Below are 26867 nucleotides of genomic sequence, written 5' to 3' on the forward strand. Positions count from 1 at the left end.
ACTTTTCAAGACAAGAAATTTGGAAAACTAGTAGGAGGTTCCGAGATTTTCATGATGGGAGTTCGTATTGCTGTTTAATGTTCAGCATGGAAGGTTCTTTTATCCCTTATGAGCACACTTATTGAGGAAAAAAAAAAGCTGTAATAGCTTCAGTGTCTGTACATGAATTTGGGTATAAGTTTGGTTTTGAAATGCTGCAGTAGACCTTTCTCTGACAAGAGGCAATAGACAAATTATGGATGTCTCTGGCCATAGCTGGTTGCAATGACAATTATGGGTTTTTCTATTTCATTTACTTTCTTGGATTATATTTGCATAGCTGGAGATTGTCTTGCCTGACTGAAGTGTTGGTATATGTAGGTTGGGCAACCCTCTACCAACATTATCAGGTCGTCATGGATATTGAGCGTTAAAAAAGTGTGCATATGATTTGAATACATTAGTGGGCTGCTCTGTAGCTGTGGCTGCTATGCAGTTATAAGTGTATTGAAGGCCCGACCATATTTAATATATGTGTGAGTCGGATGTGTAGAGAGTTGATTACTCTGTCCTGCACATAATGTCTGTCAATAAAACAATTTGCAATAAATTCACTCCGCACCCCTGTTACTTTTTGCATGATACAGTTTCCTTTCTTCACCCTTTGTATACCTGCTATACCTCGGCACATCTTTTGTTTCAGAATTTTTTGATAGCTGTTGGATGATTTTATTTCTCACTATATTATACAAGATGACCACTCTTTACAGAGGGGTAATGCAGCCTTCATTTGCAGCACCAGTACCGTGTTGTATATAATTCTGAGAAATCTGGATTGTTTTGGTTAGATTACCAGTGGCGGATCCAGAGGGGGGCGCAAGAGGCGCACGCCCCCCTTTATTTATCGTTAAAAAGAAAAGAAATAAAAAGAAAAAAAATGAAATGAAAACCCGGAAGTGGCACCAAAAATAATAATTACCCCCCCTTTACAGAATTCCTGGATCCGCCCCTAATTACAGACTGTGCTATAGCAGGGAAGTGCTGTGAACAGCTGAAAATATTGTGAGTGACAACTAACAAATATATACATGTACTCACCAAAGTACAAAAAAAAGAGAAAAATAATCCTGAGATAGAGGAAAGAATTCAAAAGAAAATCTCTAATTTGAGATGATATTGATTCATATTGCCAGATATTCTATTAACTGAATGGATTCTTTACAAGTCGGCCAATTGTAACAGGGTTGTTTTTTTATTTCAAGTGTGAAAATATTGAATTTACAAGTATGTCTCGGTGCTGGCATGTTTTGGGTACATTTTAATCACTTCATAGAGTTGGGTCTTGTACACAATTATTTTGAAGTACTGGTAAGTGCAAATCATTTTCAAAATACTTGTTTGCACTTCTGAAGTGAAAAGCTTCAGAATTCCCTTTTGATATCTGGAAATGATTTTTTATGGTTTCGCCCATGATATGTCATGTTTTCTGCAAAGCTGTATCTGATACAAACTTGTTTGATACCTCGGTATGATAAATGAGGTGGTGACTGAAGAAATTACAACATTCAAACATGCTGGCGTCTCTTCTTCAAGCTAGTTCAATAAATGCTACTGTTTACCCCATGAAGAACTGTTGTAGATGTGACCAAAAACTAGAAGTGTAAGAGAATGACCAATAGATTGTTGCTGTGTTGCACAATAGAATACATTCCTATTCTAGTTTGTAAATTTTTTGCTATTAGAATGAACAATTTGCCTCTTTATGTGGACAGAGTGTGTGCATATTGTTAGCTCCTCATAGACCACATGTTATGACACAGTCAAATCTGTAGGCGCCACGTTCACATGCAGAGGACGGAAATGTAAACAAGATACAGTATGATAACTGGTAGTCTCACCATTTAATGTGTCATTTTAGCTTAATAAGATCACAAAATGTGTGTGTTTAATTCCATGTGGTGCCTCTCCTTACATTGTACATAGTGTGTGTCTGAGTTTAATTTTGTGAAAATTGAAAACAGATTGTAGGACAAATTAGTTCCATAAATGTAATACCTTGTAATATGACTTAATTCTCACCTGGACTGTGCTTATGTCACTGTGTTCTATGCAAGTAATTAGTGGATGATTTGTGTAATGGTTACTCTTTCTTGTCCAAATGATATGAAATCTTCGTCAACTAGTCAGAGTTTAATGTTGACATTTGATCAGTGTTCCTAACTCTGCTCATGATGTCAAAGTCTGCATTGTCTGCACATTGTTATGATAAAAAGATGACATGTCGGTGAACTAGAACTTTCTTGTAACTTCCTGGATAAGTATTAAGATAAGCTGGTGAGTGGTCTTTTGTAGTGGTCAGTCTTGTGATGGACTTCTGTGATGAGAGTCCAAAGGACTCTTGGTGTAATGTGTAACCACTCCTATTATTACTGGTCAAAGGGACAAAGAAGGTATCGTTTGAATGCACGTAATGAAATATGTCAGCAGGAAATTTGTTGGTGTGAAACTTCTTTGGTTGTGCTCATGCTGGAGTCATACACTCTGCATTGTATTAGAGCATGGCTTTAACAGAAGGTAAATTGATCTAAGATGAGAAATTTTATGTGAATAGGACAGCAGCTACTAGTCTGAGGTGAGACTTAATTTACCTTGTAGTAATATCCCAGAACCCCCCCCCCCCCCCTTATGTCTTTTTATTTTTGGGGAGGGGGGAGGGTGTACAATATAGCAATTACATTTACATTTCTCACCAGTACAGTGAGTAATTACTGTGAAAAGCATGGCAAGTTTGGTAGGCATCTATTACAGTCAAGATGTTTTATGCTATGCGTGCATGTCCAAATGCACTGGCACACACACGCACACAAACATTTCCTGTTGTATATTAAAGTGTGTCATGTGTGTTGTGATATTAGGAACCTTGCAAGATATTGTGCACTGCACAGAAGCAATTTATCTTACCTCATATTGATGTTTGTGCAAGAAATGTTATGATATATACCAGCAGGTTTACTTGTACCATTTCTGAGGTGGAAGCTAAAAATGATGTAAATATGACAAATCCAAACAGATTGTAATGCCAGTCTAATTATCCCGATGTCCTGTACCTTACAAGTAAGTTGACCAGGAGGAACATGCCATACCTGTACTTATAGAAGATAAATCATTGGTTAATAAGTACATGTATATGAGATAGCAGGGTTCGAAATTGGCGATGGTCCGCTGGCCATTGGCCACCCAAAAATCATGGCGGACTAGCTAAAAATCATAAAATTCTGAAGTAACTAGTCCGTCTGGCTAGCCAAAATATTGCTTCAGTGTCAAAATTGATCCTAAGTAGTCCGCCTGGCTAGTTAAAAAAAAAGTTACGTGCGACCCCTGGATAGTGGTATTGTGTATCGAGTGTGACAAAATGCATTTCGTATCATGGCAGTGTGTTGGTATTCAAATGTATGAGCCATTATTTAAAGGCAAGTAACGGTAGCCAGTGTGAAGTAATACCACACTGAATTGCTAAAATGGATCAAATGGAACATTATTCTCTACTTTTAAAGGAATAATTCTTCTATACAGCTATCATAAGACTGAATTAGTTTTCAGTTGTAGGCACTCTACTATTGTTCTTGCACTGTTTTCCACTGTCATTTATCAATCTAAACCTGAATGTTTCATGTCACCACAAAGTTGGCTTATACAATGTTTACTGCACTTCCATTATAGGCGACTTTCTGAATACTTTGCGTTCATGTGTGATGTTTGATTGCAATACCTGATGTATAATACAAGTAGGTTATTGTTGCTTGTTACATATGATATTAATAGAAATATATGTAAATATATAATGTTATATGAAGGAATTAAATGGTGACCAATGTTACATACATATAGTTTGACATACAGCCATATACTTTGCTTGATTGAGTCAGTGTTCTTTGCTGTTTGTGTGCTGTTAATGTTAACGTCAAAAATCTCACCCTAATGTAAACACACGCACAAACACACACACATACACACGTTTTTGCCGGCATTTGTTTGCTTGTCTGTATGTAAAATAGCTCACAAAGTTGGGAACGAATTTGGACGAAACTTACAGGAAAAGTTGATAATGACACAAGGAACAGATGATTAAATTTTGCTAGTGATCCAAGAATTTTCATAAATTTCTGAAGAATTTTTTAATCTTTTGGCAAACAGGGTAAATGAAGTTAGGAGTTCAAGCTGCGAATATTTGGTTTGCATACACCAGGGAGGTGTGACTCACCTCCCTGCATACACACACTAAACGCGAGCTTTGCTCAAGGCGCTGCGCAGCAGGAAGCTGATGAAGTAAACACAAGGCTTTTTTTTTTCCCAGCATGCGTGTATGAGTGGAAATCATAGATGTATTGTATCATACTCTTGTGGAAATAACGCATAGCTACTTGGTGGAGGTCTGCGCTCTCCGAGTGCTTTCCTAGTTAAAGAGACTGTACAGTACTGGTTGAGGTGGGGATTCAGGTTTGTAACATTCCTAAGTGAGATAATGAGAAATCTCTTATGAAATATGAAAGAGCATGTAATTTTAAGGATTCAACGTTTATTTGATGAAAATTGGTTTTCAAATGACTGAAATATCCAAAAAGGTGATAATAATAAAAGGCGATAGGCCACGCCTTTTATTAGGATCTCTTTTGTTTCACCTTGTTTTTGGATATCTCAGCCATTTCATAACCGATTTTCATCAAATAAACTTTTGATACCCCTTAGAATTGCATGCTCTTAGACATCTCATAGAGTGGTTTCTGAATATCTCGCAAAACAGTAAAAGCTAAATCCTCACCTCACCCACAACTGTACAGTCCCTTTAACATTACTATCATCATCATCATCACCATCACCACCATATTTATGATGATCATCATGATAATCATCATTATCTATACATGGATAATCTACAACCAAGAATTTCCTCCAGTTTCAATGCCGAAGTGATGCGCAACCCAGGTGGGGGAGGTTACCATATTGTACAGTATATATTGTAAGAGGGGTATGGTACCTGCACCAATATGAAGTGCTGTAGGGGATGATGTCATAGGGATTAAATTTGTTCACAGTTTAACCCTAAAAAGGCCGGGGAGGGGGGCTTGAATCAACCCCCCCTCGACATTTTTCGCGACTATTCTGCCTAGCGAAATTTTTGACCACGCTGTTCGCTGACTTTTTACTTTCAAGTCTCGCGCATCTTTACACCATTTTCACAAAAAATTGTGCATACTGTTACAACGCTGCACGACCTTTTATACATGCCTGTCAGACCAAAAATGGCTCAAAAATGTGATTTTGTGTGTAAAGTCTATGCAAATGGAGTTTTCTCACCTTATTCATAAAGATATGATTATTTTTACTTTCATACACTGAAATCGATTAATTTTAGCATAATTATGCTTGGAATAGGTTCTGTCATAAATTTTGTGAAAAAAAAAATGATAAAACAAAAGGTCAAAAAAATGATAAAACAAAAGGTCGAAAAACAGATAACACATAAGAAATTCATAAAACAATAAAATACCTAAGAAATTAAGTTTGATACCGGATTTTTTTTTCAAGTACATTGTTAGGAATGCTACAAAGAATGTTATCAGCAAAAATTAGGAGTCTAGGAGCTTTACTTTCTGATTTAGAGCAAAATGTATGATTTTATGCATATATTAGCATAATTAATCTCGGGGGGGGGGGGTTTGAATCAACCCCCCTTGGCCACAGAACACCCCAAAAAGCCCGGCCTGGTTAGGGTTAAACGAGAAATACTTCTTGCACATTTCACTGAATCAATGAAACTGAATCTAACCATGGAGTGACCTATGCAGAGACTCCATCTCTCCCGCTTTCGACGGGAGATCTCCCGCCGACAGCCCATTTTTGCAAAATCTCCCGTTCTCCCGCTTGAGATTTAATTTCTCCCGCCCTGGCCCTGTGTCTCCCGCTTGAAATGATTTCTTACTCTGTGTCATCGAATGTTGAAAAAAAGGCCTTAGATAGCACTAGAGAGCATCTAGAATCCTAGAGCTTCCAGGGCCCTGGACCCCGGCCGCAAGGAACTTCGCGCTTCACGCTCATGATGTGCGCTTCCGCGCACATCAAGTTGGTGCCTCCCGTTTGCTAGGGGTTTCAGGCGGGAGAATCTCCAGATCAGAAGGTGCTTGGGGTTGGAGTCTCCGCCTATGTAACACATATAAACATAAAGATCTGAAGATATGATCACACAAAAACACACATATACATGTGATGTATGTCTGTCATAGCATTTTATATTTTTATGTTTCTTCTCAATATTTCAGGAGAGAGAAGAACTAGTAAGTGAATATTACACGAGTATAACAGTGAAATAGTTTGCAAACAATATCAAAATGTCCGAATTACATTTTAACATCTCAAACATGACATGCAATTTTTTTTTTTTTTGGCTGTGAATAAAATAAATGCATTATGCAAGTCATCTTTTAATAATGCTCTTTTAAAGACAAGCAAAAATACAAATAAAAAAGAAAAATGGCGAAAACAAAATCCCTGCAATGTTCATCATGTCAGATTTCACACAGCATCACTCAATGTGATTCATGCATAAAGTATACCACATTAATTATGATTCCATTGCACCACAAAGCATTTACAGTTATCACTCAAGCTACATTGTAGCTGCATTTTAAACATAGCAAACATTGGTCATGCTCAGTCTTAGGTCCATCAAACTCGTACATAAAATGAGAATATATTACTTTATCTCACTAAAATAATTTTTTTTTTTTCATACAGAAACCACACACAGACACATGCAAATAAAGTAGAAATAAATTCTTAAAATGATGATTCCAACATAGCTTATTTATCATTTTGTTTAAAACTTAATCAAGTTTTGAAAATTTGTAGAATGGTATACCTCTTGGCATACAATCTCAGTACACATGCAGTTCTACATTAAATATACATTAATAGGTTTGTCAGAGTCTGTTTTCACATATTCTTGTGAATTTCATGTAAATTTCAGCTGTGGTGAAAATGTGACATCTGCTCTGTCCTTCAAGAAGTACATTCTTCATATCTTGCCATCAGAAACAATTAGACCATGCCAAGGAAGAAGGACATTCATTCTACAACATTGTTCTTTGCATCTCTTAATAACTGCAAAGAATCAATGAAAATACGCTTCAAGGTACTTCAGACGGCTCAAAGGGATAATCAAGAAAAGAACATGTCAGTGTCAAGACTAGCTGATCAGTTCAATGAAAAGTTGCATATTTATGCAGTTGAGGACTTTGGCAACATTGGAGTGAAATTCCAAAACAATCCTGAATTTGATACACCAGTTTTCTCGTCTATGTACCTTGATTCGTTTTGTTACCCGTGGGTCTCTCATAATGATTGAAGACTGATTCAAGTATAACACTGTTACCTAGTAACTCAATGTGGTCATATTCTTTCCACTGTTCCAGTCATATCATCTAATTTCTGCTCATTTGAAGACTGCAGTGTAATGTAATGCTGTTCATAAAATACTTGTCATCCCTGCACAAAATAAATAGAGAGACAAGTGTCAGATTCATATACATTGTAGCACCTCTGACACAGCCATAACACTTTTGCCAATAGGCCACTTTACTAACATATTCAAATTTGTGCAGACTTTTCCTCAAACCTACTAAAAAGCCATTTCCTTCACATTTAATGTATTTCAATACTTGGATTCCAGTTTGCTTGCATTACTTGTTGCTTTGTAAGGCAAGCCTTGGGCAAGCTTTGTGGTTGTCAGAACAACCATTCTTTTACAGTAATGCATAGAATTTGAATGAGTTAGTAAACTGGTCTATTCCCTAGCAAAACATAATGTAATATTTTAAAATACTTTCCACACAAGGTTCCTCCTGTGCACAGAACAAACACACCTGTTCCACTGGTCCAATGAAAGACAAAATTCCCCTGTCTTCATAAACAAATTCTTACTGTTCTCTACCAGTTTCCTATCAGGTGATCACAAGTTTACTTCTTCCTAAACTTGATGTTACAGCTGGTGCCAAGCACAAACAGATAAACTGATCAGCAAATACTGCACACATTGTCACACTGCCATTACCAGCATTATAGTTGCTTTCAGTACTACATCTCTTAGCCAACACAGAGTGCCTTTGTCATAGATGAAAACTCCATCCAGTTTGCTTTAAACATCTTGTGCAGACTCTGAGTGGTGGGCCAATTACAGAGTCCTTGATGCTACATCAAGATGATGTTATGATTTCACATGAAATTTTGCCCGATGCTTCATGCTAACATTGACACATTTACTTTATAAGTCTCTGTGTCACACACGAGTGGCTACCTCTGCAAGCCTTTGGGTAAACATACATACTCTTAAATAGCTACTGTTTGAATAGTTTAACATATCATATGTATTGTTTTCATACATTTATACTATACCTCTGCACCCTGCATCAGCTTGTATCCTTTCACTTCCATCCAATCCCATTTCTACATCAGAATGGAGACCAAAACTATGCATGAGTTTTCCATATCACGGCTGTAGGTCCATGAGAGTTTAGCACACAGAATGTCACATTTGCATAGATGCTCTCTGGTCACCATAGCAACAGTGGGTGGTATCCATGTCAGCTGGTCTCTGGTGACCTCAGCTAGTTTCCAGGGTAACACTTGATGCAGACAGTCTTGTAAATATTAGCTCACCATGCTGTGTACTCACCTTATACTAGATGACCTGCTGTTCCTCTGGACTCTACAAAATAATAATTCACCCTGATTTTTTTGTTTTGTTTTGTTTGTACTCCTGTGCAGTGTGCTTCTCAAGCGCTAACACAGATGACTGTATCACTGAGCAATGCCACATTGCACATCCTGGCTAATAGTGAATACAATCTTTATAATGTCCAACTGATAATGATATGATAGGACGGTACTGACGTAGAGCAGTGGTCAAAAGGATCACACACTGTGGATCATGCAGTCAACATAACCAAAGCATAGCGTGAATGCTGGGTACTGAGTTCACAGAGCCTGCTCAAAGGCGCTCCAAGTCCTGTCCATAATAATGATGATGACATGACAATTCACTAAGAAATAAATTGTGCTCCAAAGCTTGAAAGAAAAGAGACATCCTTCCATGAGAGCAAAGTTTTTAGGTGAAAGGTCAGAGATGGCCTGGAGTGGTCATCCACTCTTTCCCTTGCAATCTTCTCCACTTCCTCACATCTCACCATCCGATAGGTTGGCGGCGTCCGTGTTCCTCGACAGCATGTAGTTGTCCATGTCGATGGAGCGGCAGTTGTGGATGGCGTAGCGCAGCCGCTCCGCCATGACGGCCTGGCAAGAGTAGGGTGGGATGCGGAGCTGGAAGAAACACGTCTGAGCTGTGGGGAGTCCATCGATGGCCTGCTTGGATGTAGACAGAATAAAAATAGAAAACCACTCCTTAAAAACATGAACCATGGTTAGCACTTCTTTCATCTTTCAGCAAAATCTGAATATTGTATTCATGTAATGCTAGTGCATTGCCAAAAAATATCAGGAGCACGTAGAATAAAACACAAACTAACATGAACATATTCATCCTCCTACAAGTTGACCTACAAGTGGACATCCTATCAATCAATTACTAGCTGAAGTACAATGTAAACCCTTCCTGTATACCAGGGACTTTGGACAATAAGAACAAAATTATGGAGATTTCTGTGTCAGTCAGCACTCTAACACACAAAGGGTTAAGACATCATGAGAGTTGTTGTTGTTGTTACGGGGAAAAGATAAATACATGGACTGAGGCCCTACCGAAAAATGATTTGCCCCTGGCAATACTGAGATCAGATCAAGCTTTATTATACATATATCAAACATTATTAATCAAACTTATGCTAATACAAAGAATTCAGGCTTTGCTCTCTCTTGACAATGGGCTAAGATGATAATTACATATTACGAATGATATTGCTTTTGCTTCTGTTCCGTGGAACCAGTGTTTTGTAGGGATAATTGTATATGAACGGGAGTACCGATAGTCATTTGAAGTTCAGGCTTTCAGGTGGTAATTCATTCAATTTCTAGTTATACTGGCTGGATGAATATTAAATATATACAACTGAAGAGCGCCCTCACCCTGTCGACCTTCATGATCTGGAAGCGCTGCGAGATGTCAGCGATGTTGGCGGGGAGACGGGAGCGACCGGAGACAAACCTCATGAAGAGGACCCTGTCCTCGTTGGTAAACTGCTCCAAGGTCTGCCACAGCCACTGAACCAACATGTGGTGCTCATCAATCTCACGGTATCTACCAGATTCAATCAAACCATTCATTTATTTCAGTCATCATATACAGCTGCATTGACTCCTCATTATATGGTACTTTTGACTCTAATTACAATAAAAAAGATTTATTGACTCTTGCCATGACAGACAAATACTTTGATAAGTCTCTTTATAATGTAGTAAAGAAGATGTCATTTAACTCTTCGTCTACATAAAGTCAAATAAATCCTCATCATAGAGTGGATGGTTACTATAATTACAGCACTTTTTACATGTCTTTAGAGGTGATCTTCAAAAGTAGATCTACTACAATCTACAGCACAAATCTTTATATTTGATTAAATCTACTTTGAACAATATATAAATATAATCACAATTAAAGTGCTAAGCAAACAATAATTATTCACAGTTAGGAAACAATGCAAACCAAAGGCCTGTGTTGTCTTCATGACAGTATGTTCTGCAAGCAAGAGACACTCTGCATCTATCTTTGGTTGCTGATGATGAGGGGTAAGTAACTCTTATTGAGGAGGAAAGTGGGTAAGTTGACTGACCTTACAACCCTCTTGAGTATGTCGACTGAGATGTCTGGCATACCACACACCATCTGTTCCAGTTGGCGATAGGTGAGTAGGGAGAGGAGAGGGATGGCTATGATCCAAGACATGCCTTCCCTCACTGCAGCCACCTGTTAACAAAGAACACAAGACGATCATTGAGGTCTGCATCATACATCCACTCATTGTGACTGTTAAATGAATCCTGGCAGGACCACATACTTTGACTTTACTCAAGTTCAAAGTTGTGTTGACAATGACACTTCAGATTAACTAATGAATTTCTGGTGTGACTTACATAAAGAGCAAGGAGAAATCCAGGTAGAGTGATCAAACACACACAAAACTCATTTGATTTTTGCAATAATCATCAGAAACGAAGCAAGAAGACCGAAGAAGAAGGAGGAGATAAGTACCTGTCTGTCAAACTCATGGAGTCTGTAGGCCAGCGCTCTCTCTACATACTCCTTTCTGTTGCTGAAGGTTAGTGGGATGCTCCAGCCACCGGGGACGATGGGCACAAAACGGCCGTCGGCGCTCTGACCCTCAAAACTCTCCAGAGGTATCACCTGGGTGAGAGATTGAGAGAGAAAATACAGAGTAAAAGATATTTGATATGCACAGACATGAGAAAAGAGAGAGTGAGTGAGATAGAGGACGGTCTGAAATGTTGGTGGGGGTAGGGGTATGGCACAAAAACTGAAACTATATAAACTATGTTCCATGACCAAATAAATCTATCACACAGGCCTACAATTTAAAGGAATTATTCATGCCTTACTTAAATTGATAGAGATTAGTCACTATCTTCCCACCCCCCCCCCCCCCCCCCCCCCCCCCATGCATCTTACAGGAAATTATGCACTCTGTGTAACCATCAGGTTGCAATAAGTTTCTGGCAAGTACAACCTCAAGCTTCTTCCTGCCTCTTTGGAATAGAGACTGAGGTCTCTGGGGATGTGTACAGCTCCAGTCTGAACCCTCCAAGCTACTCAAATCTGGCCAAAGCTTCCACAAAGCTTTGGGTCAGACTCACCTCATGGAACGTGTCCTCATTCACTCCACTCTTGTCGATGTCACTGATGCTTCTCAGGTTCTGCACATTCAGGAAGTCAACCTGCAGGAAAAAAAGAGCAATTGTCTCACCTTGTCAAATCTGACATCTTTTGCTTTCCTCTTTATCCACATAGGTACTGGGATATATCTTTAAAATCATAATCAAATGAATCCATACAGTCAATGACAAGAAGGATTGATTTGAGCCATCCAGAAGAAATCATAAAGCAAAATCACGATTATGAACAAAACTCAGATAATCTGCAATATAAAACAGAATAAATCAAAATTAGATAAACCATCATCTCACCTCCTCTAGATCCTGGATTGAAAGAGGAATCCCCACCAACTGCTTCCACACCAGGGGTGCAAGATGGAGGTCCAGGGGTTTCTTGGTGCGGATGGCCACCCCAAACAAGATGCCAAGGAACTTGAAAAGGGACAGGTGCTCTTCGGAATTGGCCGATGGGTTCAGCAGGTATCTGTCGAAAAGGAAGAGATAACAAAACATTCTATTCCGTTTGACCCTCTACGTACATTCGCCTCTTCATACCATATATCCCCCCCCCCCAAAAAAAAAAACAACAACAAAAACAAACCAAAAAACAAATCTAAATGGGACCCTCCGTAATGGTTACTTTGGAAATAGTGAATCAATCCAAATACATTTTTAGAGTATGAAACTATAGCTTATGACCCACATCTTACTGAAAAACCCATACGATTTGCTTCAGTGGTCTAAGAGAGATGAGGAGTTTTGTAGAGCATGTCAGGAATCATTTCCTTCCAAGTTCTCTCTATTGTGTTCACGCATTATGCAATTCCAAGAGCATCCAAGTACTAAATTTGGAAGAATCAGACTCATGACATGCTTTACAGAGATCCACATTGCTCTGTGACCACTTAACCAAACTGAATGGGGTTTCTGAAAAATATAGCTAAGATGTTATATTTTAAGACCCTGAAATAGCATTTAGACAATTCAATCATATTGGAGGATTTCTATGCAAAAATCTGATAGTGATTTTCTTTTGACATAATGTATATTACTCTCATCGTTCATCTCACCTGTCCCTATTACTACCAGTCTCCGATGCAGCGTTAGGGGTAGGGATGAGGAGCCCCACAGTGCCAGACTCCAGTTCCTGGCACATCTCTGTGATGGTGTCATCAAACACCCCGCCTGCATCATCCGCCCCCTCTCCTACCAGCTTCACCTTCCACGCCCTGGCTGGTAGCCGCAGGTCAGCAGGTTTCAGCCGCACCACCTGTTTGGCTATCTGGACAAAGATTGGCTTGCACTTCCTTCCTCTGCAATGAGTAAAACAATTCACCAAACAAAGATGTGAAAATTGCTGATTACATATATTTGAGAGTTAATCATAAAAGAGACACTGAAATGAGAAATATCAAACACGTTAGAAGAAAGAAATTCTTAAAATTGACAGAAACTGTATCATTAGAAAAAAAAAATCACAAATTAGAGCACTGCAAATAATTTCATTCTTTTTCTCAGTAAATCCAACATCAACAAAATGATATCAAAACATGATCCAACCTGTGGATGTTTTCTTGCTTCTGAAAACAAATCCAAGCAATGAAGAGACAACTGTTTTATTTTCTTTGGGCTATGTTTTGTTGATTTGTGTTTGCAGCCATGAAATGACCCCATACCTTGTGGCCAGTCTCTTGACAGTGACCTGTGGTCCATAGTTCTTTCCTTGGACCATGGTCCTCCCGATGGCTCTGACCATGGGAAGGGTGTAGACCCGGGGAGCCAGCAAGGGGCGTAGAGTGCCATCCATGAGGCCAGACATACCAGCACTGTACGGTCCAAGGGTGACGTGCTAGGAATCGAGGGTTTAATAGAAACAAAGATGAAACTCACAGACAATAGACAAGATTGGTCTTTCAATGTCAATTTTCAATTCAATTTATTAATTTCAAAATTCAAAATATTAACAGAGATGTGTGAGTCATGCAAGAAATCATGCAAGAGCCTAGGGCTTGGAAACGTGAAAATAAAGAGGACAAGTATGACCCATGCTTTCAGTATTTTGCCCAATATTACCATATTTCAGCCATTATCATCTTCCTCACATTACTGTTCAATCATCAACAGCAGCATCACAATCCTCATAAACTACATCATCCTCATCAATGTTCATTTATCATCTTTTCCATCTCATCATCGACACCGGAACATATTACTTTATGACTCTGAAGGAAAGTTCATCAGACTTATCACATCCACTCCCCTTTTGTCCCCCCCCCCCCCCCCTCCACTTAGTAAAGCTGACCACAGTTATAGGTCAGAATTATACATTTCTCCTACTTCATGTTATGTCATTACATTATCTAAACATTCTAAGTAATGAATAAGTTGTCAGACATGAAGCAGATTTTAGTTTCTAGTTCTCTTTGGGATTAAGTCAATACCTGGGCAGGATCAAGGTTCAGAAGTCTCCAAGATGAGTACATGAGGTCACTAAAGTGATGGAGGAGGCGGAGGCGTGCCCGGATGCTGGCGGGGCTGCATTCCTTCAGTGCTGGGTACTGGGTTGGGATGCGATCCGGTAGACCCAGCTGAAGAGGGGACGGAGTGCCAGCAGTGCGGCGGGGGACGGGTGGAGCAGTCCACGCAGCAGAGTGACTTCGACCAGCAGAAATCTAACATCAAAATAATGATGACCCAAATCAATCAGTCATTTTAATCAGACGTTTCAAGCACAGATATACAAAATTCTAAATTCACATGCACTTGATAAATTTACCCTGCTCGATTATAGAGCAAATCTGATGATGACACAGTCAAATGCTAAATTTTAACTTTAAATTCAATCAGAAACTTCAGGCATGGTGATGTGTATGTCTAAAATCTACCGATGGCAGTGGAACAAATATCTTCTTAAGGCACTTATTTGTATACTACGTGGTATTTGTAATCTCAGCTTTTCAGGTTAATGCTCACTCTTTCTGACACTGTTCTAGCAAGGTGTGTTTTGTACAACTCTCAGCCCTGTTCATATCATGGATATTCTCATGATTTGCATGGCCTTGTAAAACTCTCCTCACCCTGTCTGCATCTTTTCTTTTAACAAAGTACAGACTTTACAGTGTGGTTAAATATCAATCTCGTTCTTTGTATAGTCTGTGATGGTGGTCTCCTTGTTTGTTACACCTCTTGGTTACATGACCCTGTCATCTTTTTTTGCCAACTTTTTCAACCTCATGCAAATTAATGATTCATGTGTTGAGATGTTTTGATTTATTCATTGCAACTGGATGTCAAACTGCGCTTTACTGATGCAAATAAACACCAATCATCACTCAGACACTAAATAGTCAGTATTCATTTTCATCAGTGGAGTGCAACTTGTCAGTAAGTTGCAATAGTTTTTCAATCTCTTTAAATCATTATCTTCATCATCACCACTACAGTCACTGTCATCATAATCAGCATCACCATCCTTGGTGAAATGATATTCCACCACTGCCATTCATCATCATCATCATCATCATCATCATCATCATCATCATCATCATCATCATCATCATCACCATCATCATCATCATCATTATCCCCTACATCGCCATGACAACCAGTAAGCCATTAAAGTCATCCCTGTCTTCTGCTCACCTGTTGTACATTCTTTCCCTGGAGTGACCCAACTAACACCGGCTCCCTGACCGTGTTGGTGTGGCCGAGGCCTAGCTGACCATCACCGTTTGTGCCCCACCCCCAGACATCCCCCGTGCTGGTCAGTGCTAGGGTGTGCTCTGAGCCCACGGCGATGTCCTCCACGAAGAAACCCGCCAGGGCGGGGACCTGCTGGGGCCTGTTGGCAAGGCGTGCCCTGTTCTCTGGTAGCCCTGTCAGGCGATCTGATGAGAGAGAATATGACATACATGTAGATATGTTTATACTGTGAGTCTTTGGCTATGATTGACGGGACATATCTCACCAAATGAGGAATTGCTTAGCAGGATGACCTTATAATGATTACAGTCCTGTTTTATATGACAAGATACATAAAGAAAGAAACATATTCAAATATTTGCTAAATTAATAACAAATTCTAAGGGGGGGGGGGTGTTCATATCTGAACATGACAATGATGATATGGTAAAACAATACAAATTTTCCTTTGATAATTGGAAATATAGGGAATAATGCAAACAGTGTCAAAATTATGAACAATATCTGACATCTCACCAGCAGAGTATCAATCATATATTGCATGGAAATCGATCCATACTACACAGCCATGCTCAAATCTCTCACAAGCACAAAGATAATGGTAACATTTAGTATGTGTCATATGACAATTTTCACCATCTAATTCCTTGATGGGTGTGGAAGAACCTCAGAACTTGTGAGATGAGTGAGGTAAAGGAGAACTAGAAATGTCGCTACGGTGACTGGTGTATGCCTCCGCCATGATGCATGGTTCTCCTAATAGGTCTATAGTACAATGTCTTGACAATGTGTGATGACAGTTTCACACAATTGGCAAAATATTAAAATGACAGGTTTGCCACAAATGTGCTGAATGTTCACTTTCCTAGAACTAGGTTCAATTGGATGAATGATTAAAACGTCAGAGTGCAGGTATTTGGGGGAACTGATGATTTTACTTGACTTTTGACCCTTTTATAAGTTTATGCATTGAGTAATTTTCAAGGTATTGAGAAAAAGTATAATTTCAGTATCAAATGGTAAAATAGTATTATCTAAACCTGGCCTTTGACCTTTGACCTCACAGTTCCAAAGAGAATCACTGTTAGGTAGAACATGCATAAATATGTAAGTTTCATGATAATACCTTGAGTTACTTTTGAGATATGGAGGAAGAAGTGCAATTTAGCACTTTCACTTGACCTTTGACCTTTTGGCAAGAAACTTCCCACAGAATATATATTGGGTTATACATGCATACATCAAGTTAAAAAAAAATCCTTCAGGCATTGCATAAATATAAGGAAAGTAGTGATATTTTGAGGAGTTGACCTTGACCTTTGACCCCCTGACCTTTGACCCATGACCCCCAACTTCCCTAGATAATCACTGCCCATCGGTACATGCATATATACTAAGTTCCATGAAGATACCTTGAACCATATGCGAGATATGGTGAAAAACATGAAATTTCAACCTTTTTTTCACAAAATAACCTGTGACCTTTGACCTTCGACCCCGTGACCCTAAAATCCAAACAAAGTATCATCCCCCCAGGATATACCCTCATACCAAGTTTGATGCAAAACCACCTCACGGTTCTTGAGATATCGACAAAAACAAAACGGGACAGAAGTACGGACGTACGGACGGACGGACGGACGGACGACCCGAAAACATAATGCCTCCGGCCACTTTGTTGGCGGAGGCATAAAAAGTGTGGTACAAACCTTGTCCGAAGGTAAAGACTCTTCCATCCTTGGTGAGTGCGACCGAGAACTGAGTTCCACAGCAAACTTTCCTGATGCCAACATTACACAAGGTGTCTACCCGCTGACAGAAAACAGGAGTAAGTAAAACATCATAGGTCACCTTTGGCGTTCATTGCTTTCAAATATAAGTTAATCAATGACAAAAAATAAAAAAATGAGTCTACTACTACCCTGATCATCTTTCTACAGATAAACTGAAAGTTTGTAGTTCAGATTAGCACATTAATAGAATAGCTAGTGAACACATGTGTCCTTTTACCCCTATCTTCACAGGGTCCTCTGATATGAAAGTCTGAGAGTTTTGGCTTTAATCTTGTGCTTTCACTACTCTATTGCCCTGAAAATAGTTCATGTTAATTCAACGACAATAGACATGTGTTTGTCGCAAACGGGCACTACCAGCATGGATTAAGACAAATTACCATGATGATGATTCACTTTTCATTGTCATTTTTAGAATTTTTTATGTGCTTAGATCCACAGGGAGGATGTTTCGTGCAGATTCTGCTATCCTTACAAAAATGATCAGAAACCCTCCACTTTTGTTTCACATTCAATGTTCCAGAAAGTAAATATTTCTATCCCATTGCTTTAAATCTCTGAGAGAGAAACTAGGCATGTATATGATCTGAAGATGATGCATTCATCACCAATCTTGCACTACAGGACGGAGGATGCAAGGTGTAACATACCTGAGGGAAAGACTTGGCCGTTGAGTTGCCCAGTCCTAGCTTCCCATAGTCCCCATCACCAAAGGCCCAGACTGTGTTACCATCTGCCGAGACAGACAGGGTGTGGTTCATACCGCAGGAAACCTGTTTTAAAAAAAAAAAATCACATTATTTTGTGGATATGAGACAAGTTGAACTCATCAGACAATAGCTACTTCTCTCAATGTCCAGCACCTACTGCGCCATTTAGTGCCATTGTATAAACATACAGTATCTTAGCATTGACTTTACCAAGAGCTCCCAGCTAAACTTCTGTTGACATCAATACAATCAATAGTTTTTAGTTTAAGAAGATTTAGTTATCTTATTACTCCAATTGTCTCATAAAATCTACTTCTATCAAACTGCAGAATCTACAAAGTTATTTTACAAATCTCAATTTCCTTTTATTTTGTTTTATACCTAGTGGCATCAAAGTCATTGGTCAATATCAGACCATAATTTTTGCTTTCATCTTTTTCTTTTCTTTTTTTTGTGGGGGGGGGGGAGGTTTTTTTTTAATGTTTTCATTAATGTTTAAAACAGTATGACCATCAGAATATCAATATCATGACACTATCTCCCGGATGAGAAAATGGGCAAGTAAATCGTCTAGGTTCTCACCTGCCCCACTGACTGGCCAAGGGCTACTACCGGCTCCGGGGTCTTCTTGTTGGAGGTGTTTCCATGACCAAGTCTGCCGTAGTCCCCATTGCCAAACGTGAACAGCTTGCCATCGGATGTTACCACAGCAGAGTGTTTGAAGCCACAGGCCATCTTGGAAGGAGGGAAAAGAGAAAGAGATTATGATTATGATGATGGGGATGATGATGATGAGGATAGCAGTAATAATAGTGATTTGAATGTTAACAATGATGATGCCGATGGAAATGACAATAATGATGATGATAATGATGATAGTGATGATAATAAAAATGATAAAGATGAAGACAATTGATTTGTCTCATCACGATCATGACATCATCATCAGATCATCAGATCATCATCATCATCATCATCACCAAATATTCATCACAAACATTGTCATCATCACCATCATCTTCATCACTGCATGTTTATAGGTGTAGCAGAGGACTTCACTAAGTACACTGAGGCAACTAAAATCTGATAGATATGTCTCAAGTATTCATGAAGGGCTTTCAAGTGACAGTGCTGTATGGATGTTTGGGCGCAGCTGATTCCATAGTCGAGTTTCACAAGATTTCCACATACCTGAATTGAGATTATAACAGATTCACAGAAATACAGAAAAAAATGGGGGGGGGGGGGGGGGGGGTGGGAGGGAGACTATGAGAGGACAGGTCCTACCCAAAGAGATTTTCCCCAGTAACTGCTAGAATGCAGAGTATGCATATGCCCTGTATTGTTGTTTTGTGAGCACAAGGGGAGCACTGGAAGATGACGACTAGGCGGTAGGCTCACCCCTCGTGCTAACACGCTAGCAAACGAGCAACCGAGGAACAGCCAAATCAGGGAGTGCATACTCGCGTAAAAGTTCAAATACTTGCTGTAAATGTTACTTCAGTACGCAAAGTCTGCCATTACTAAGTGGGTAATGGCAGCCCCCATGAAGTCACTGACACCATTATATAGTTCACCCTCTAGTGGTGGGGAGGAGAAAAATCTCTTTGGTCCTACCTGACTGATCTCCTCCCCCTGTAAGGCCTCTATCTGCCTTGGACGTCTCTGGCGGTCACTGTTACCATGGCCCAGCTTGCCGTAATCACCGTCACCCCAGCTGAACACTTCCCCACTCTCGGTCAGTGCCATGGAGTGACCGTCTGACCCGCAGGATGTCACCAGCTGTGTCACCACAAAACCTACATATGAAGAAGTATCATTTCCAGTAAGATCAGAAAAAAATTATTTTGGGGAGAGTAAGCAATGGTTCCAATATTACAAAAGGAACAGGAAAGAGGATAAGAAGAGATGAGATTTGTAGTATCACAGCTTTGCACAGATACAAAAATACAGGGGAGGAAGGCTTACAGAGCTGCATGTGACAGTTACTGAAAGGACCGGTGAATGCAAAACCAGTCCACTCAAGAGCAGAGGACAACATTTGATACCTTACAAGCACACACCCTTGAAATGCTAGCATCATCTTCAGATATTGTTTTATGGGCCAATATCACTGCTCTTCTACTAACCCACTTTATGATGCAAAATGTCCCCAGATCATACTGCATATATACTTTTGTTATGCTGGAATCTTAATCTGTTCTGCTGCCACATTTGAACTGTGTCATGATCTTTGAAAGAAAGATGAGGTAAGAATAATATTATTGAGCAAGAAATCCTATTGATCAATTCTGTTCTGTGTGTAAAGTCAAATGCTGTATCTTGGCCCCACATAAAAAGCTATTGCTGATCTTATGTCATATAACTTCCAAATATATTGACATGCTGTTACACTAGAATAAACATACTATTGTAGCTCTCTGGAAATATGGAATTAAAATTTCTTGTCATACCTTGAAGAGCGGAGACAACCGTGAGTGTGTGGAGATCATCTGAGTTACCCTGACCCAGTCGGCCATAACTGCCCTCCCCACAGGCAGACACAGTACCATTGGAGTGGATGACAAATGTGCAGTTCTGGCCTAGAATCACCTACAAGGAGCAAGCCACACACAGACATTCCATAAAACCGAAATGTTACATAAAGACACACTGTTTTGTACTGATAGACATCTGACCTGAACTACTCATAATGCAAAAAAATTGTTCCATGCAATGTGACACATTTTGCTACATGAAACAACTTTGGAATAGTCACACACTCTTCATGATACGGTAGTTAAATGGATTCAAATTATAATTTCAAACTCGGTGTGGATGTCAACCTACATTGTATATCTACATATTTGCTTTTCAATTTTGATTAAAAATGATGTAGAATATAGATGCTATCATCAATATAATCATACTTTCATTTGTTTTGAGACCATCGAAGCCTCTTTCACAAAACAACATAAATAGAATGACTTTTCCATCACTGTAAAAGCACAAATTTTTCGCACTTAGCCAAGTAAGACAATTTTTACGCTCTTTTCAATCCACAGACTCAAAATATAAAATAGTATAATAATGAATAACAAGCAAAACATTTGAGTGCTTTCATTTTTGCACTAGTTTCATGTTCCATAAGATATGCAAAATTATCATCTATATAAGAGCGTTTTAGCGGCGCATTAAAAACGCGTATTGTAGTCCGCTCAATTTTTACCGTTCAATATCAGAGCATATTGAACGAAACGCATAGGCCAACGTATTAATTCCCCATAGGCTACCGTTGTTACTTGCCGTTCAAGATCACACCATATTCAATTCTGTCTCATCTATCGCGCGAGCGCTTGCTGAATGCGCAAACGCTTGCTGAATGCGCAAACGCTTGCTACTAGTGCGCGTCATTTTGTTACAATTCACGAGCCCGCAAACATCTTGCTAGTTGTTTGTTTCATACGCAGTTTTAGGGGCTTCCCCTTTTCAGTGCTGGGATGTGACTGCAGAGTCAACTTCCAAGACGAGTAGAAGCCGGGTAATTTTGTGCAGTTTATGCTTGCTCTGCTTGATTGCATAGATGATAATAATTATATTGGATGGCCTTGATTCATGGAATACCAGGGAATATTGCACTCGTTAGGTTCAATATTGCGCTCATCTTCGATTCGTGCAATATGAGCAATATTCCCTGGTATCCCATTCATGGCCATCCAATATAATATAAATGTCCTCTTTTACAGTATCTTGAAGGATTGAGTGTGATGCCTGCTGACCTGTTGAGCCGAGGAGAAAGAAGTGACGAGGTTGGGTGTGGTTGTCCCTCTCCCAGCCTCAGCCAGCTGACCATGCCTTCCACTCCCCCAGACATACACCTCACAGCGACCACCTAGCTGCCAGTCCTGATGAAGAGAAATCAGATTAAAATTTGAAATCAGTTGGGATATTTGGACATTGAGCAAGTAAAAGCAGAGTGCACATTTCAAAACTTTGCACTGTTAATAATTACTGCTTCCCTGCTGCTAGATAATCAGATTCTTTTTTTCTTGGACATCTTATCGGTGCCAGATTTCCATCAAAATAACAAATCATCACTCTTTTGACAATTTACTGACAACACAAACTTGTCACTACAAGTTATTGGTAATACAGATTTTTACAAAAGAGAGGAAAACAGTACGAACTTTTTCTTTGATATAGAACAGCAAAGGCAAGCATGGCCCTTGAATTCAGCCTCACCATGTCTCTTGAGGTTTGAGCTCTGGAGAGTTCTTGGCTCAAGTCTTGCCTGGTTGTCATTTGTCATGGTATGGTTGCCACTGACAAGATGTATGTGCTAAGTACCCAGATCTCCATATCATCTGAGCCTTCATACTAGCAAACAAACTTCACACCTCTGCACTTTTTCCTCAAGGAATAATACTCTGGTACCAACTGAGCAACCAGTAGCAGACACAGTAGTAATATATATAAGGATAAATGACTTAGAAATGGTACTACATTTGTACATACAAGTAAAATGATTGATACACCTCCAATTCATAATAAGCTAATTTGAGACATGCAACACTGACTTCTCATAATCTTAACTCTGTCATGTCTTCTACATCAGCTTTTCAAATCAATTTGTCTAACCTCTGGCTTCTGTGTTGCCCAGGCCATAATCTGCTTGTCCATAGTCAGTGTCCATTCCTGGCTGGACACTGGCCTAAGGCTCTCGCTGCCAATGTCCAGCCCCTCCACGTCCGGGACGACAAACTCCGGGGGCATGACCTCCCGCTGGACCAAAGCCGTGGCAGACTTCATTGCCGTACAGAAGGCAGAGAGCCAGTTCCATTCTAGTAGGACTGGAGCCGAGTCCTCTCGGCAGTGAGTGTGCTGGAGAGGTTTGGGCCGGAGGTACAGGGCTGGACCAAGATTGAGGGCCAGTGCCAGGGCAGCTAGGCATTGCAGGAAACTGCTGTGGACCAGTTGGTCTCCCCTCAAAACATGGCCCTGGATGAGAGAGAAGAAAAACAGAGATTTACTTCACCTTGGACAATGATTGTTGACACATGTATCTCATTGTCGTGAATATCTTATCAAAGAATCATATCTAAATTCAAAATATCACTTCAAACATATAGAATAAAATATCAACAACTGATCAGATCTATTGACATAACAATTTTGGTTTGTCATTCTTCCAACTTCTTCTAATAGAAACTCTACTTCTTATTATGCAAAAGATTTGATTAAATTAATATTCATGCAAAAGTTTTTGTCTAAACTATATGCATTGAATGCCAGTGGCAATTCTTGAAAATTTCAAGCTGCGAAAATATCTTGCTTTACAGTATATGCAAAAATGTCATGATATATTCTATGTTCACTTGTTTGCAATGTGGAATATGAATGAATACATTTCATTTCGTTTCATTTCACATGGCTTATACCACAACTTAGTCCTAAACTGGACGTCTGACTCACCTTCTCAGCCATGTACTGTGTCTGGAGGATCATGGGAAGTCTGTCTAGAAAGGCGCGCAGGAAAGGAGCCTGGTGCAATCCCACAATGCCCTGGGAGACCAGCGCCATGCGACAGGCGGCAAAGACCCGGTGCTTGAGGTACCAGTCCTCGGAGCAGGTGGCCACCGTCAGCCAGGAAGACTTGGAGAAACAAAAGGCCAAGCAGGGCCCCGAGGTCCAGCTGAGGTCCTGGACCGGTCCAGTCCCACGGAAGGTCTTCAGGACAACCCCTTCCTGCAGGGTAAAGAGGAATTCAAACCAATGCTTTGAGAATACAGCATCACATTTTCATACTAAGATAATATTAGTTCAAATTTCACAGTATATGGCAATTAAATGAGTGGTGACTAATCATATTGAATATAAACAGGATGTTATCTTTTGAGTCCATTATTCAACAAAGTGACGGACATAGAGATTGTGCAGTTGATTTGTAGACTAATATGGAGTAACATACATGTTGAGCAATAAAATGATAAATATCACATGTAAATATGGAAAGAGATTTGGTCGCACATAACAAGACATAGGAATGACTTGTGTCATGTGCTCAAAGACAAAACTGGATTTTCTGACTTGGAAAATTTTATAGTCACAAGTTCAGCATCTACCAACATATCTTGACTGCAATTTGGCTGGCTACTTACTTACTGGTAAAAATATTTCGGCACACTTGTACCCATAGAAACAAAGATACAGAATATGAAGTTTGTGAAATTTTTCATATCTTCAATTTAATTTTGTCCAACAAGTGGGAGAATTATTGTAAGTTATGATATTTCAAAACTTACATGCAAGGCCCATATGTTCACCAGTCCTTCAGAACAGCCAGATGCCAAGAAGAGGCCATCAGAACTAAAGGTCAAGTGTGTGATGACCCCTGTATGACCTTTGACCACAAGCAGCTCCCTTGGCTTTTCTTTTGGTATGGCTGGTTGGTCCTGAGTGAGGAAAGAACATCAGTGGTATTACTTTATATTTGTGTTTCACCACTGCTCTGCTGCACTTGTAATTTTGTCAATACAACTCCTATTACAAATTAAACATGAGCATCTAGAAATATCACAATTCATATATTCATCTGGTGACAAATGTTTTAAGTGGAAGCAGACGCTAGCAAGTCTACTACTCGCTCACTGATCATAAAGGTATAATCACACTTTGAGGACTATTTACCATAATGAATTCATGTCAGAGTCTAGTATACATATTTATGCTTACCAGGTAATATTGTGAGTGGATAGTTTTTGACTCCTCAATAAAATGTGGAAAAAAAATCTTTGAAAGGATAATCAAAGCAGTACAACAGAGCTTTTGAACACTGTCAAGAAGATCATGTTAACGTCATGTTAGTTTAACATTTCACAGTTCATGGTATTCAAATGAATGGTGACTAATCAAATCATACTTGAGCAGGACCGTATGTTCTAAATCTATAACCCTTTGTGTGTGTTGAGTGCTGATTGGCTCAGAAAACCTCACAGCATTGTACATACTGTACAAGGTCCTTGACACAGAAAGGCTTAACATTGTGAAGATTGCATCAAACAGTTTTGCGTCTTCTCGGCAAAGAATGAAATAATGAGATAAGAAGCAGGGAACCAACCTGAAGGGGCGTGGTGGTTGAAGTGAGGGGTTCTAAGAACTGTCTTGGTCTGCTACCAATGGGTGGAGACACCTCCATTCGGTTCTGGTATGGGACAAGCCAGGTGTGGAGGCTACCGGCCACACAGCCACTGGAAGAAAGGAATCAACAAACATATTACACAACATGTTTTATTTCCTCTAAGTAGCATCTTTCTTGTACAATGATTTCCTTATTCCAAATTTTAGATGGTATATTGACACTGATTGCATGGAAAGAAGAATGCTCCACTGTACCATGGAGCTCCCATGTTAGCAACTGCTACTATGTAACTATCCATCTGTGATTGCATGTACAAGTGTTTGAAGTCCTGCATGATTTACAAGAATCAATGTTTCATATTGTTGACACTGATTGACATTGCCCTGCAATGTACTAGTGGATAGGATACCTGTCTAGAGATCAGGAGGTTGAGGGTTTGAGTCAAGCCCGAGTTTGCATGCCTGTGAGTTTTGTCATGGCTACTACTAAAACACTAAATAATCAAGTGTTTATTTATATCAGTGTAGGGCAATCTGTCAATCAGTTGCAAAAACACAATTTGATGCAAAATTTGACATTGTTTTTTCTCAACAAATATGTGCGGCAAGCCTCAATCTAAGACCAAACATTGATATTGACTCACATGGCCAGTAGGAAACAAGGTTTGCTGAGCTGTGGGTTGAGGGAACACCAGTGTAGAGTGGAGACAAGAGGGCAGGATGGGAGATGGAGCTCATAGAGGCAGCTGGGCTGTTTACCGGTCTGCAGCCAGATTCTGACTGGGTCACCTGCTGCACAGCTGGCCAGGAGATGACCAGTGGGGTTCCACTCTACACACAGGACTTGATTCTGGGGAGAAACGGGACAGAAGTGAGGTGAATGACCAGCACTATACTTTCAAAATACATAATTTTTTTTTCTTAAACCCAAACAAACAAACAAACAAATGAACAAACGAACGAACGAACAAAGAAACAAACAAACATATTCAGGTGGTGGGGTCTGTTAATTAATTCCTATTACTTTTTTGTCGCTGGGGCGACAAGACCTCGCATCTACAAAATGGCAAATGTTCAAGAGAGCCAAAAAACATGGTGGCCAAAGCACTGTGGCGAATGGGATAGCCTTTCCTTTGACATGCTGTGGTGGCTTCATTTTTAGGGTATGACAGTTAGGATTTGGACAGGACGTTACTTAACCGATTATTTGACCGTTAATCCAAAAAAGTCATTTTCACCAAAATGTTAGATACAAGGTCTTGTCACCCCACCGATGATATAGCTCCTGTTACAATAATCTTTTTTTTTTTCTACCGTGATATTTATCATTCTGCATCAAACATATATTCATCTAAACACATATTTCAAATAAAGTACTTTGAAAAACAGGCAATGAAATATCTTGACTCAGACCACCATATAATACATATCGAGAGAACAGGTGTCTACACAGACACCATGTTACAATAAATGTTTATTTTTTTCTCACAAGGCTATCAGTAAAGATGACTGCAGAACACCCTAAAATATTCATAATGAATATCTCTGATTACATCAGAATAAAAGCTCAATAGGATATCATGATGGCCAAAGTCTCACAATCATACAGGCTGGAAGTTTGCTGGGGCCAAGAGTACAATGTGTTTCATCATATACAATGGCTTCATGTTGG

The 26867-nt window shown here is 39.6% G+C and overlaps 1 protein-coding gene across 1 annotated transcript in view; it reads right to left on the reverse strand.

Moving 5' to 3' along the window:
• Positions 1-9207: 9207 nt before the first annotated feature.
• The window catches only part of LOC139717095 (probable E3 ubiquitin-protein ligase HERC1), a 78479-nt gene continuing 60819 nt past the window's right edge, over positions 9208-26867 (reverse strand). The window contains 21 exon segments of the mRNA XM_071628601.1: positions 9208-9393; positions 10114-10285; positions 10818-10951; positions 11237-11389; positions 11857-11937; positions 12187-12358; positions 12945-13187; positions 13551-13723; positions 14316-14546; positions 15517-15761; positions 17286-17388; positions 18020-18142; positions 18662-18814; positions 19697-19878; positions 20533-20671; positions 21838-21963; positions 22697-23056; positions 23531-23803; positions 24361-24510; positions 25176-25305; positions 25840-26045. Of these exon segments, the coding sequence (XP_071484702.1) occupies positions 9208-9393; positions 10114-10285; positions 10818-10951; positions 11237-11389; positions 11857-11937; positions 12187-12358; positions 12945-13187; positions 13551-13723; positions 14316-14546; positions 15517-15761; positions 17286-17388; positions 18020-18142; positions 18662-18814; positions 19697-19878; positions 20533-20671; positions 21838-21963; positions 22697-23056; positions 23531-23803; positions 24361-24510; positions 25176-25305; positions 25840-26045 (3735 nt within the window).

Source organism: Diadema antillarum, unplaced genomic scaffold (assembly GCF_040938485.1).
Source record: "Diadema antillarum isolate AM-2024a unplaced genomic scaffold, OU_Dant_1.0 scf00000071, whole genome shotgun sequence".
NCBI lineage: Eukaryota > Metazoa > Echinodermata > Echinoidea > Diadematoida > Diadematidae > Diadema > Diadema antillarum.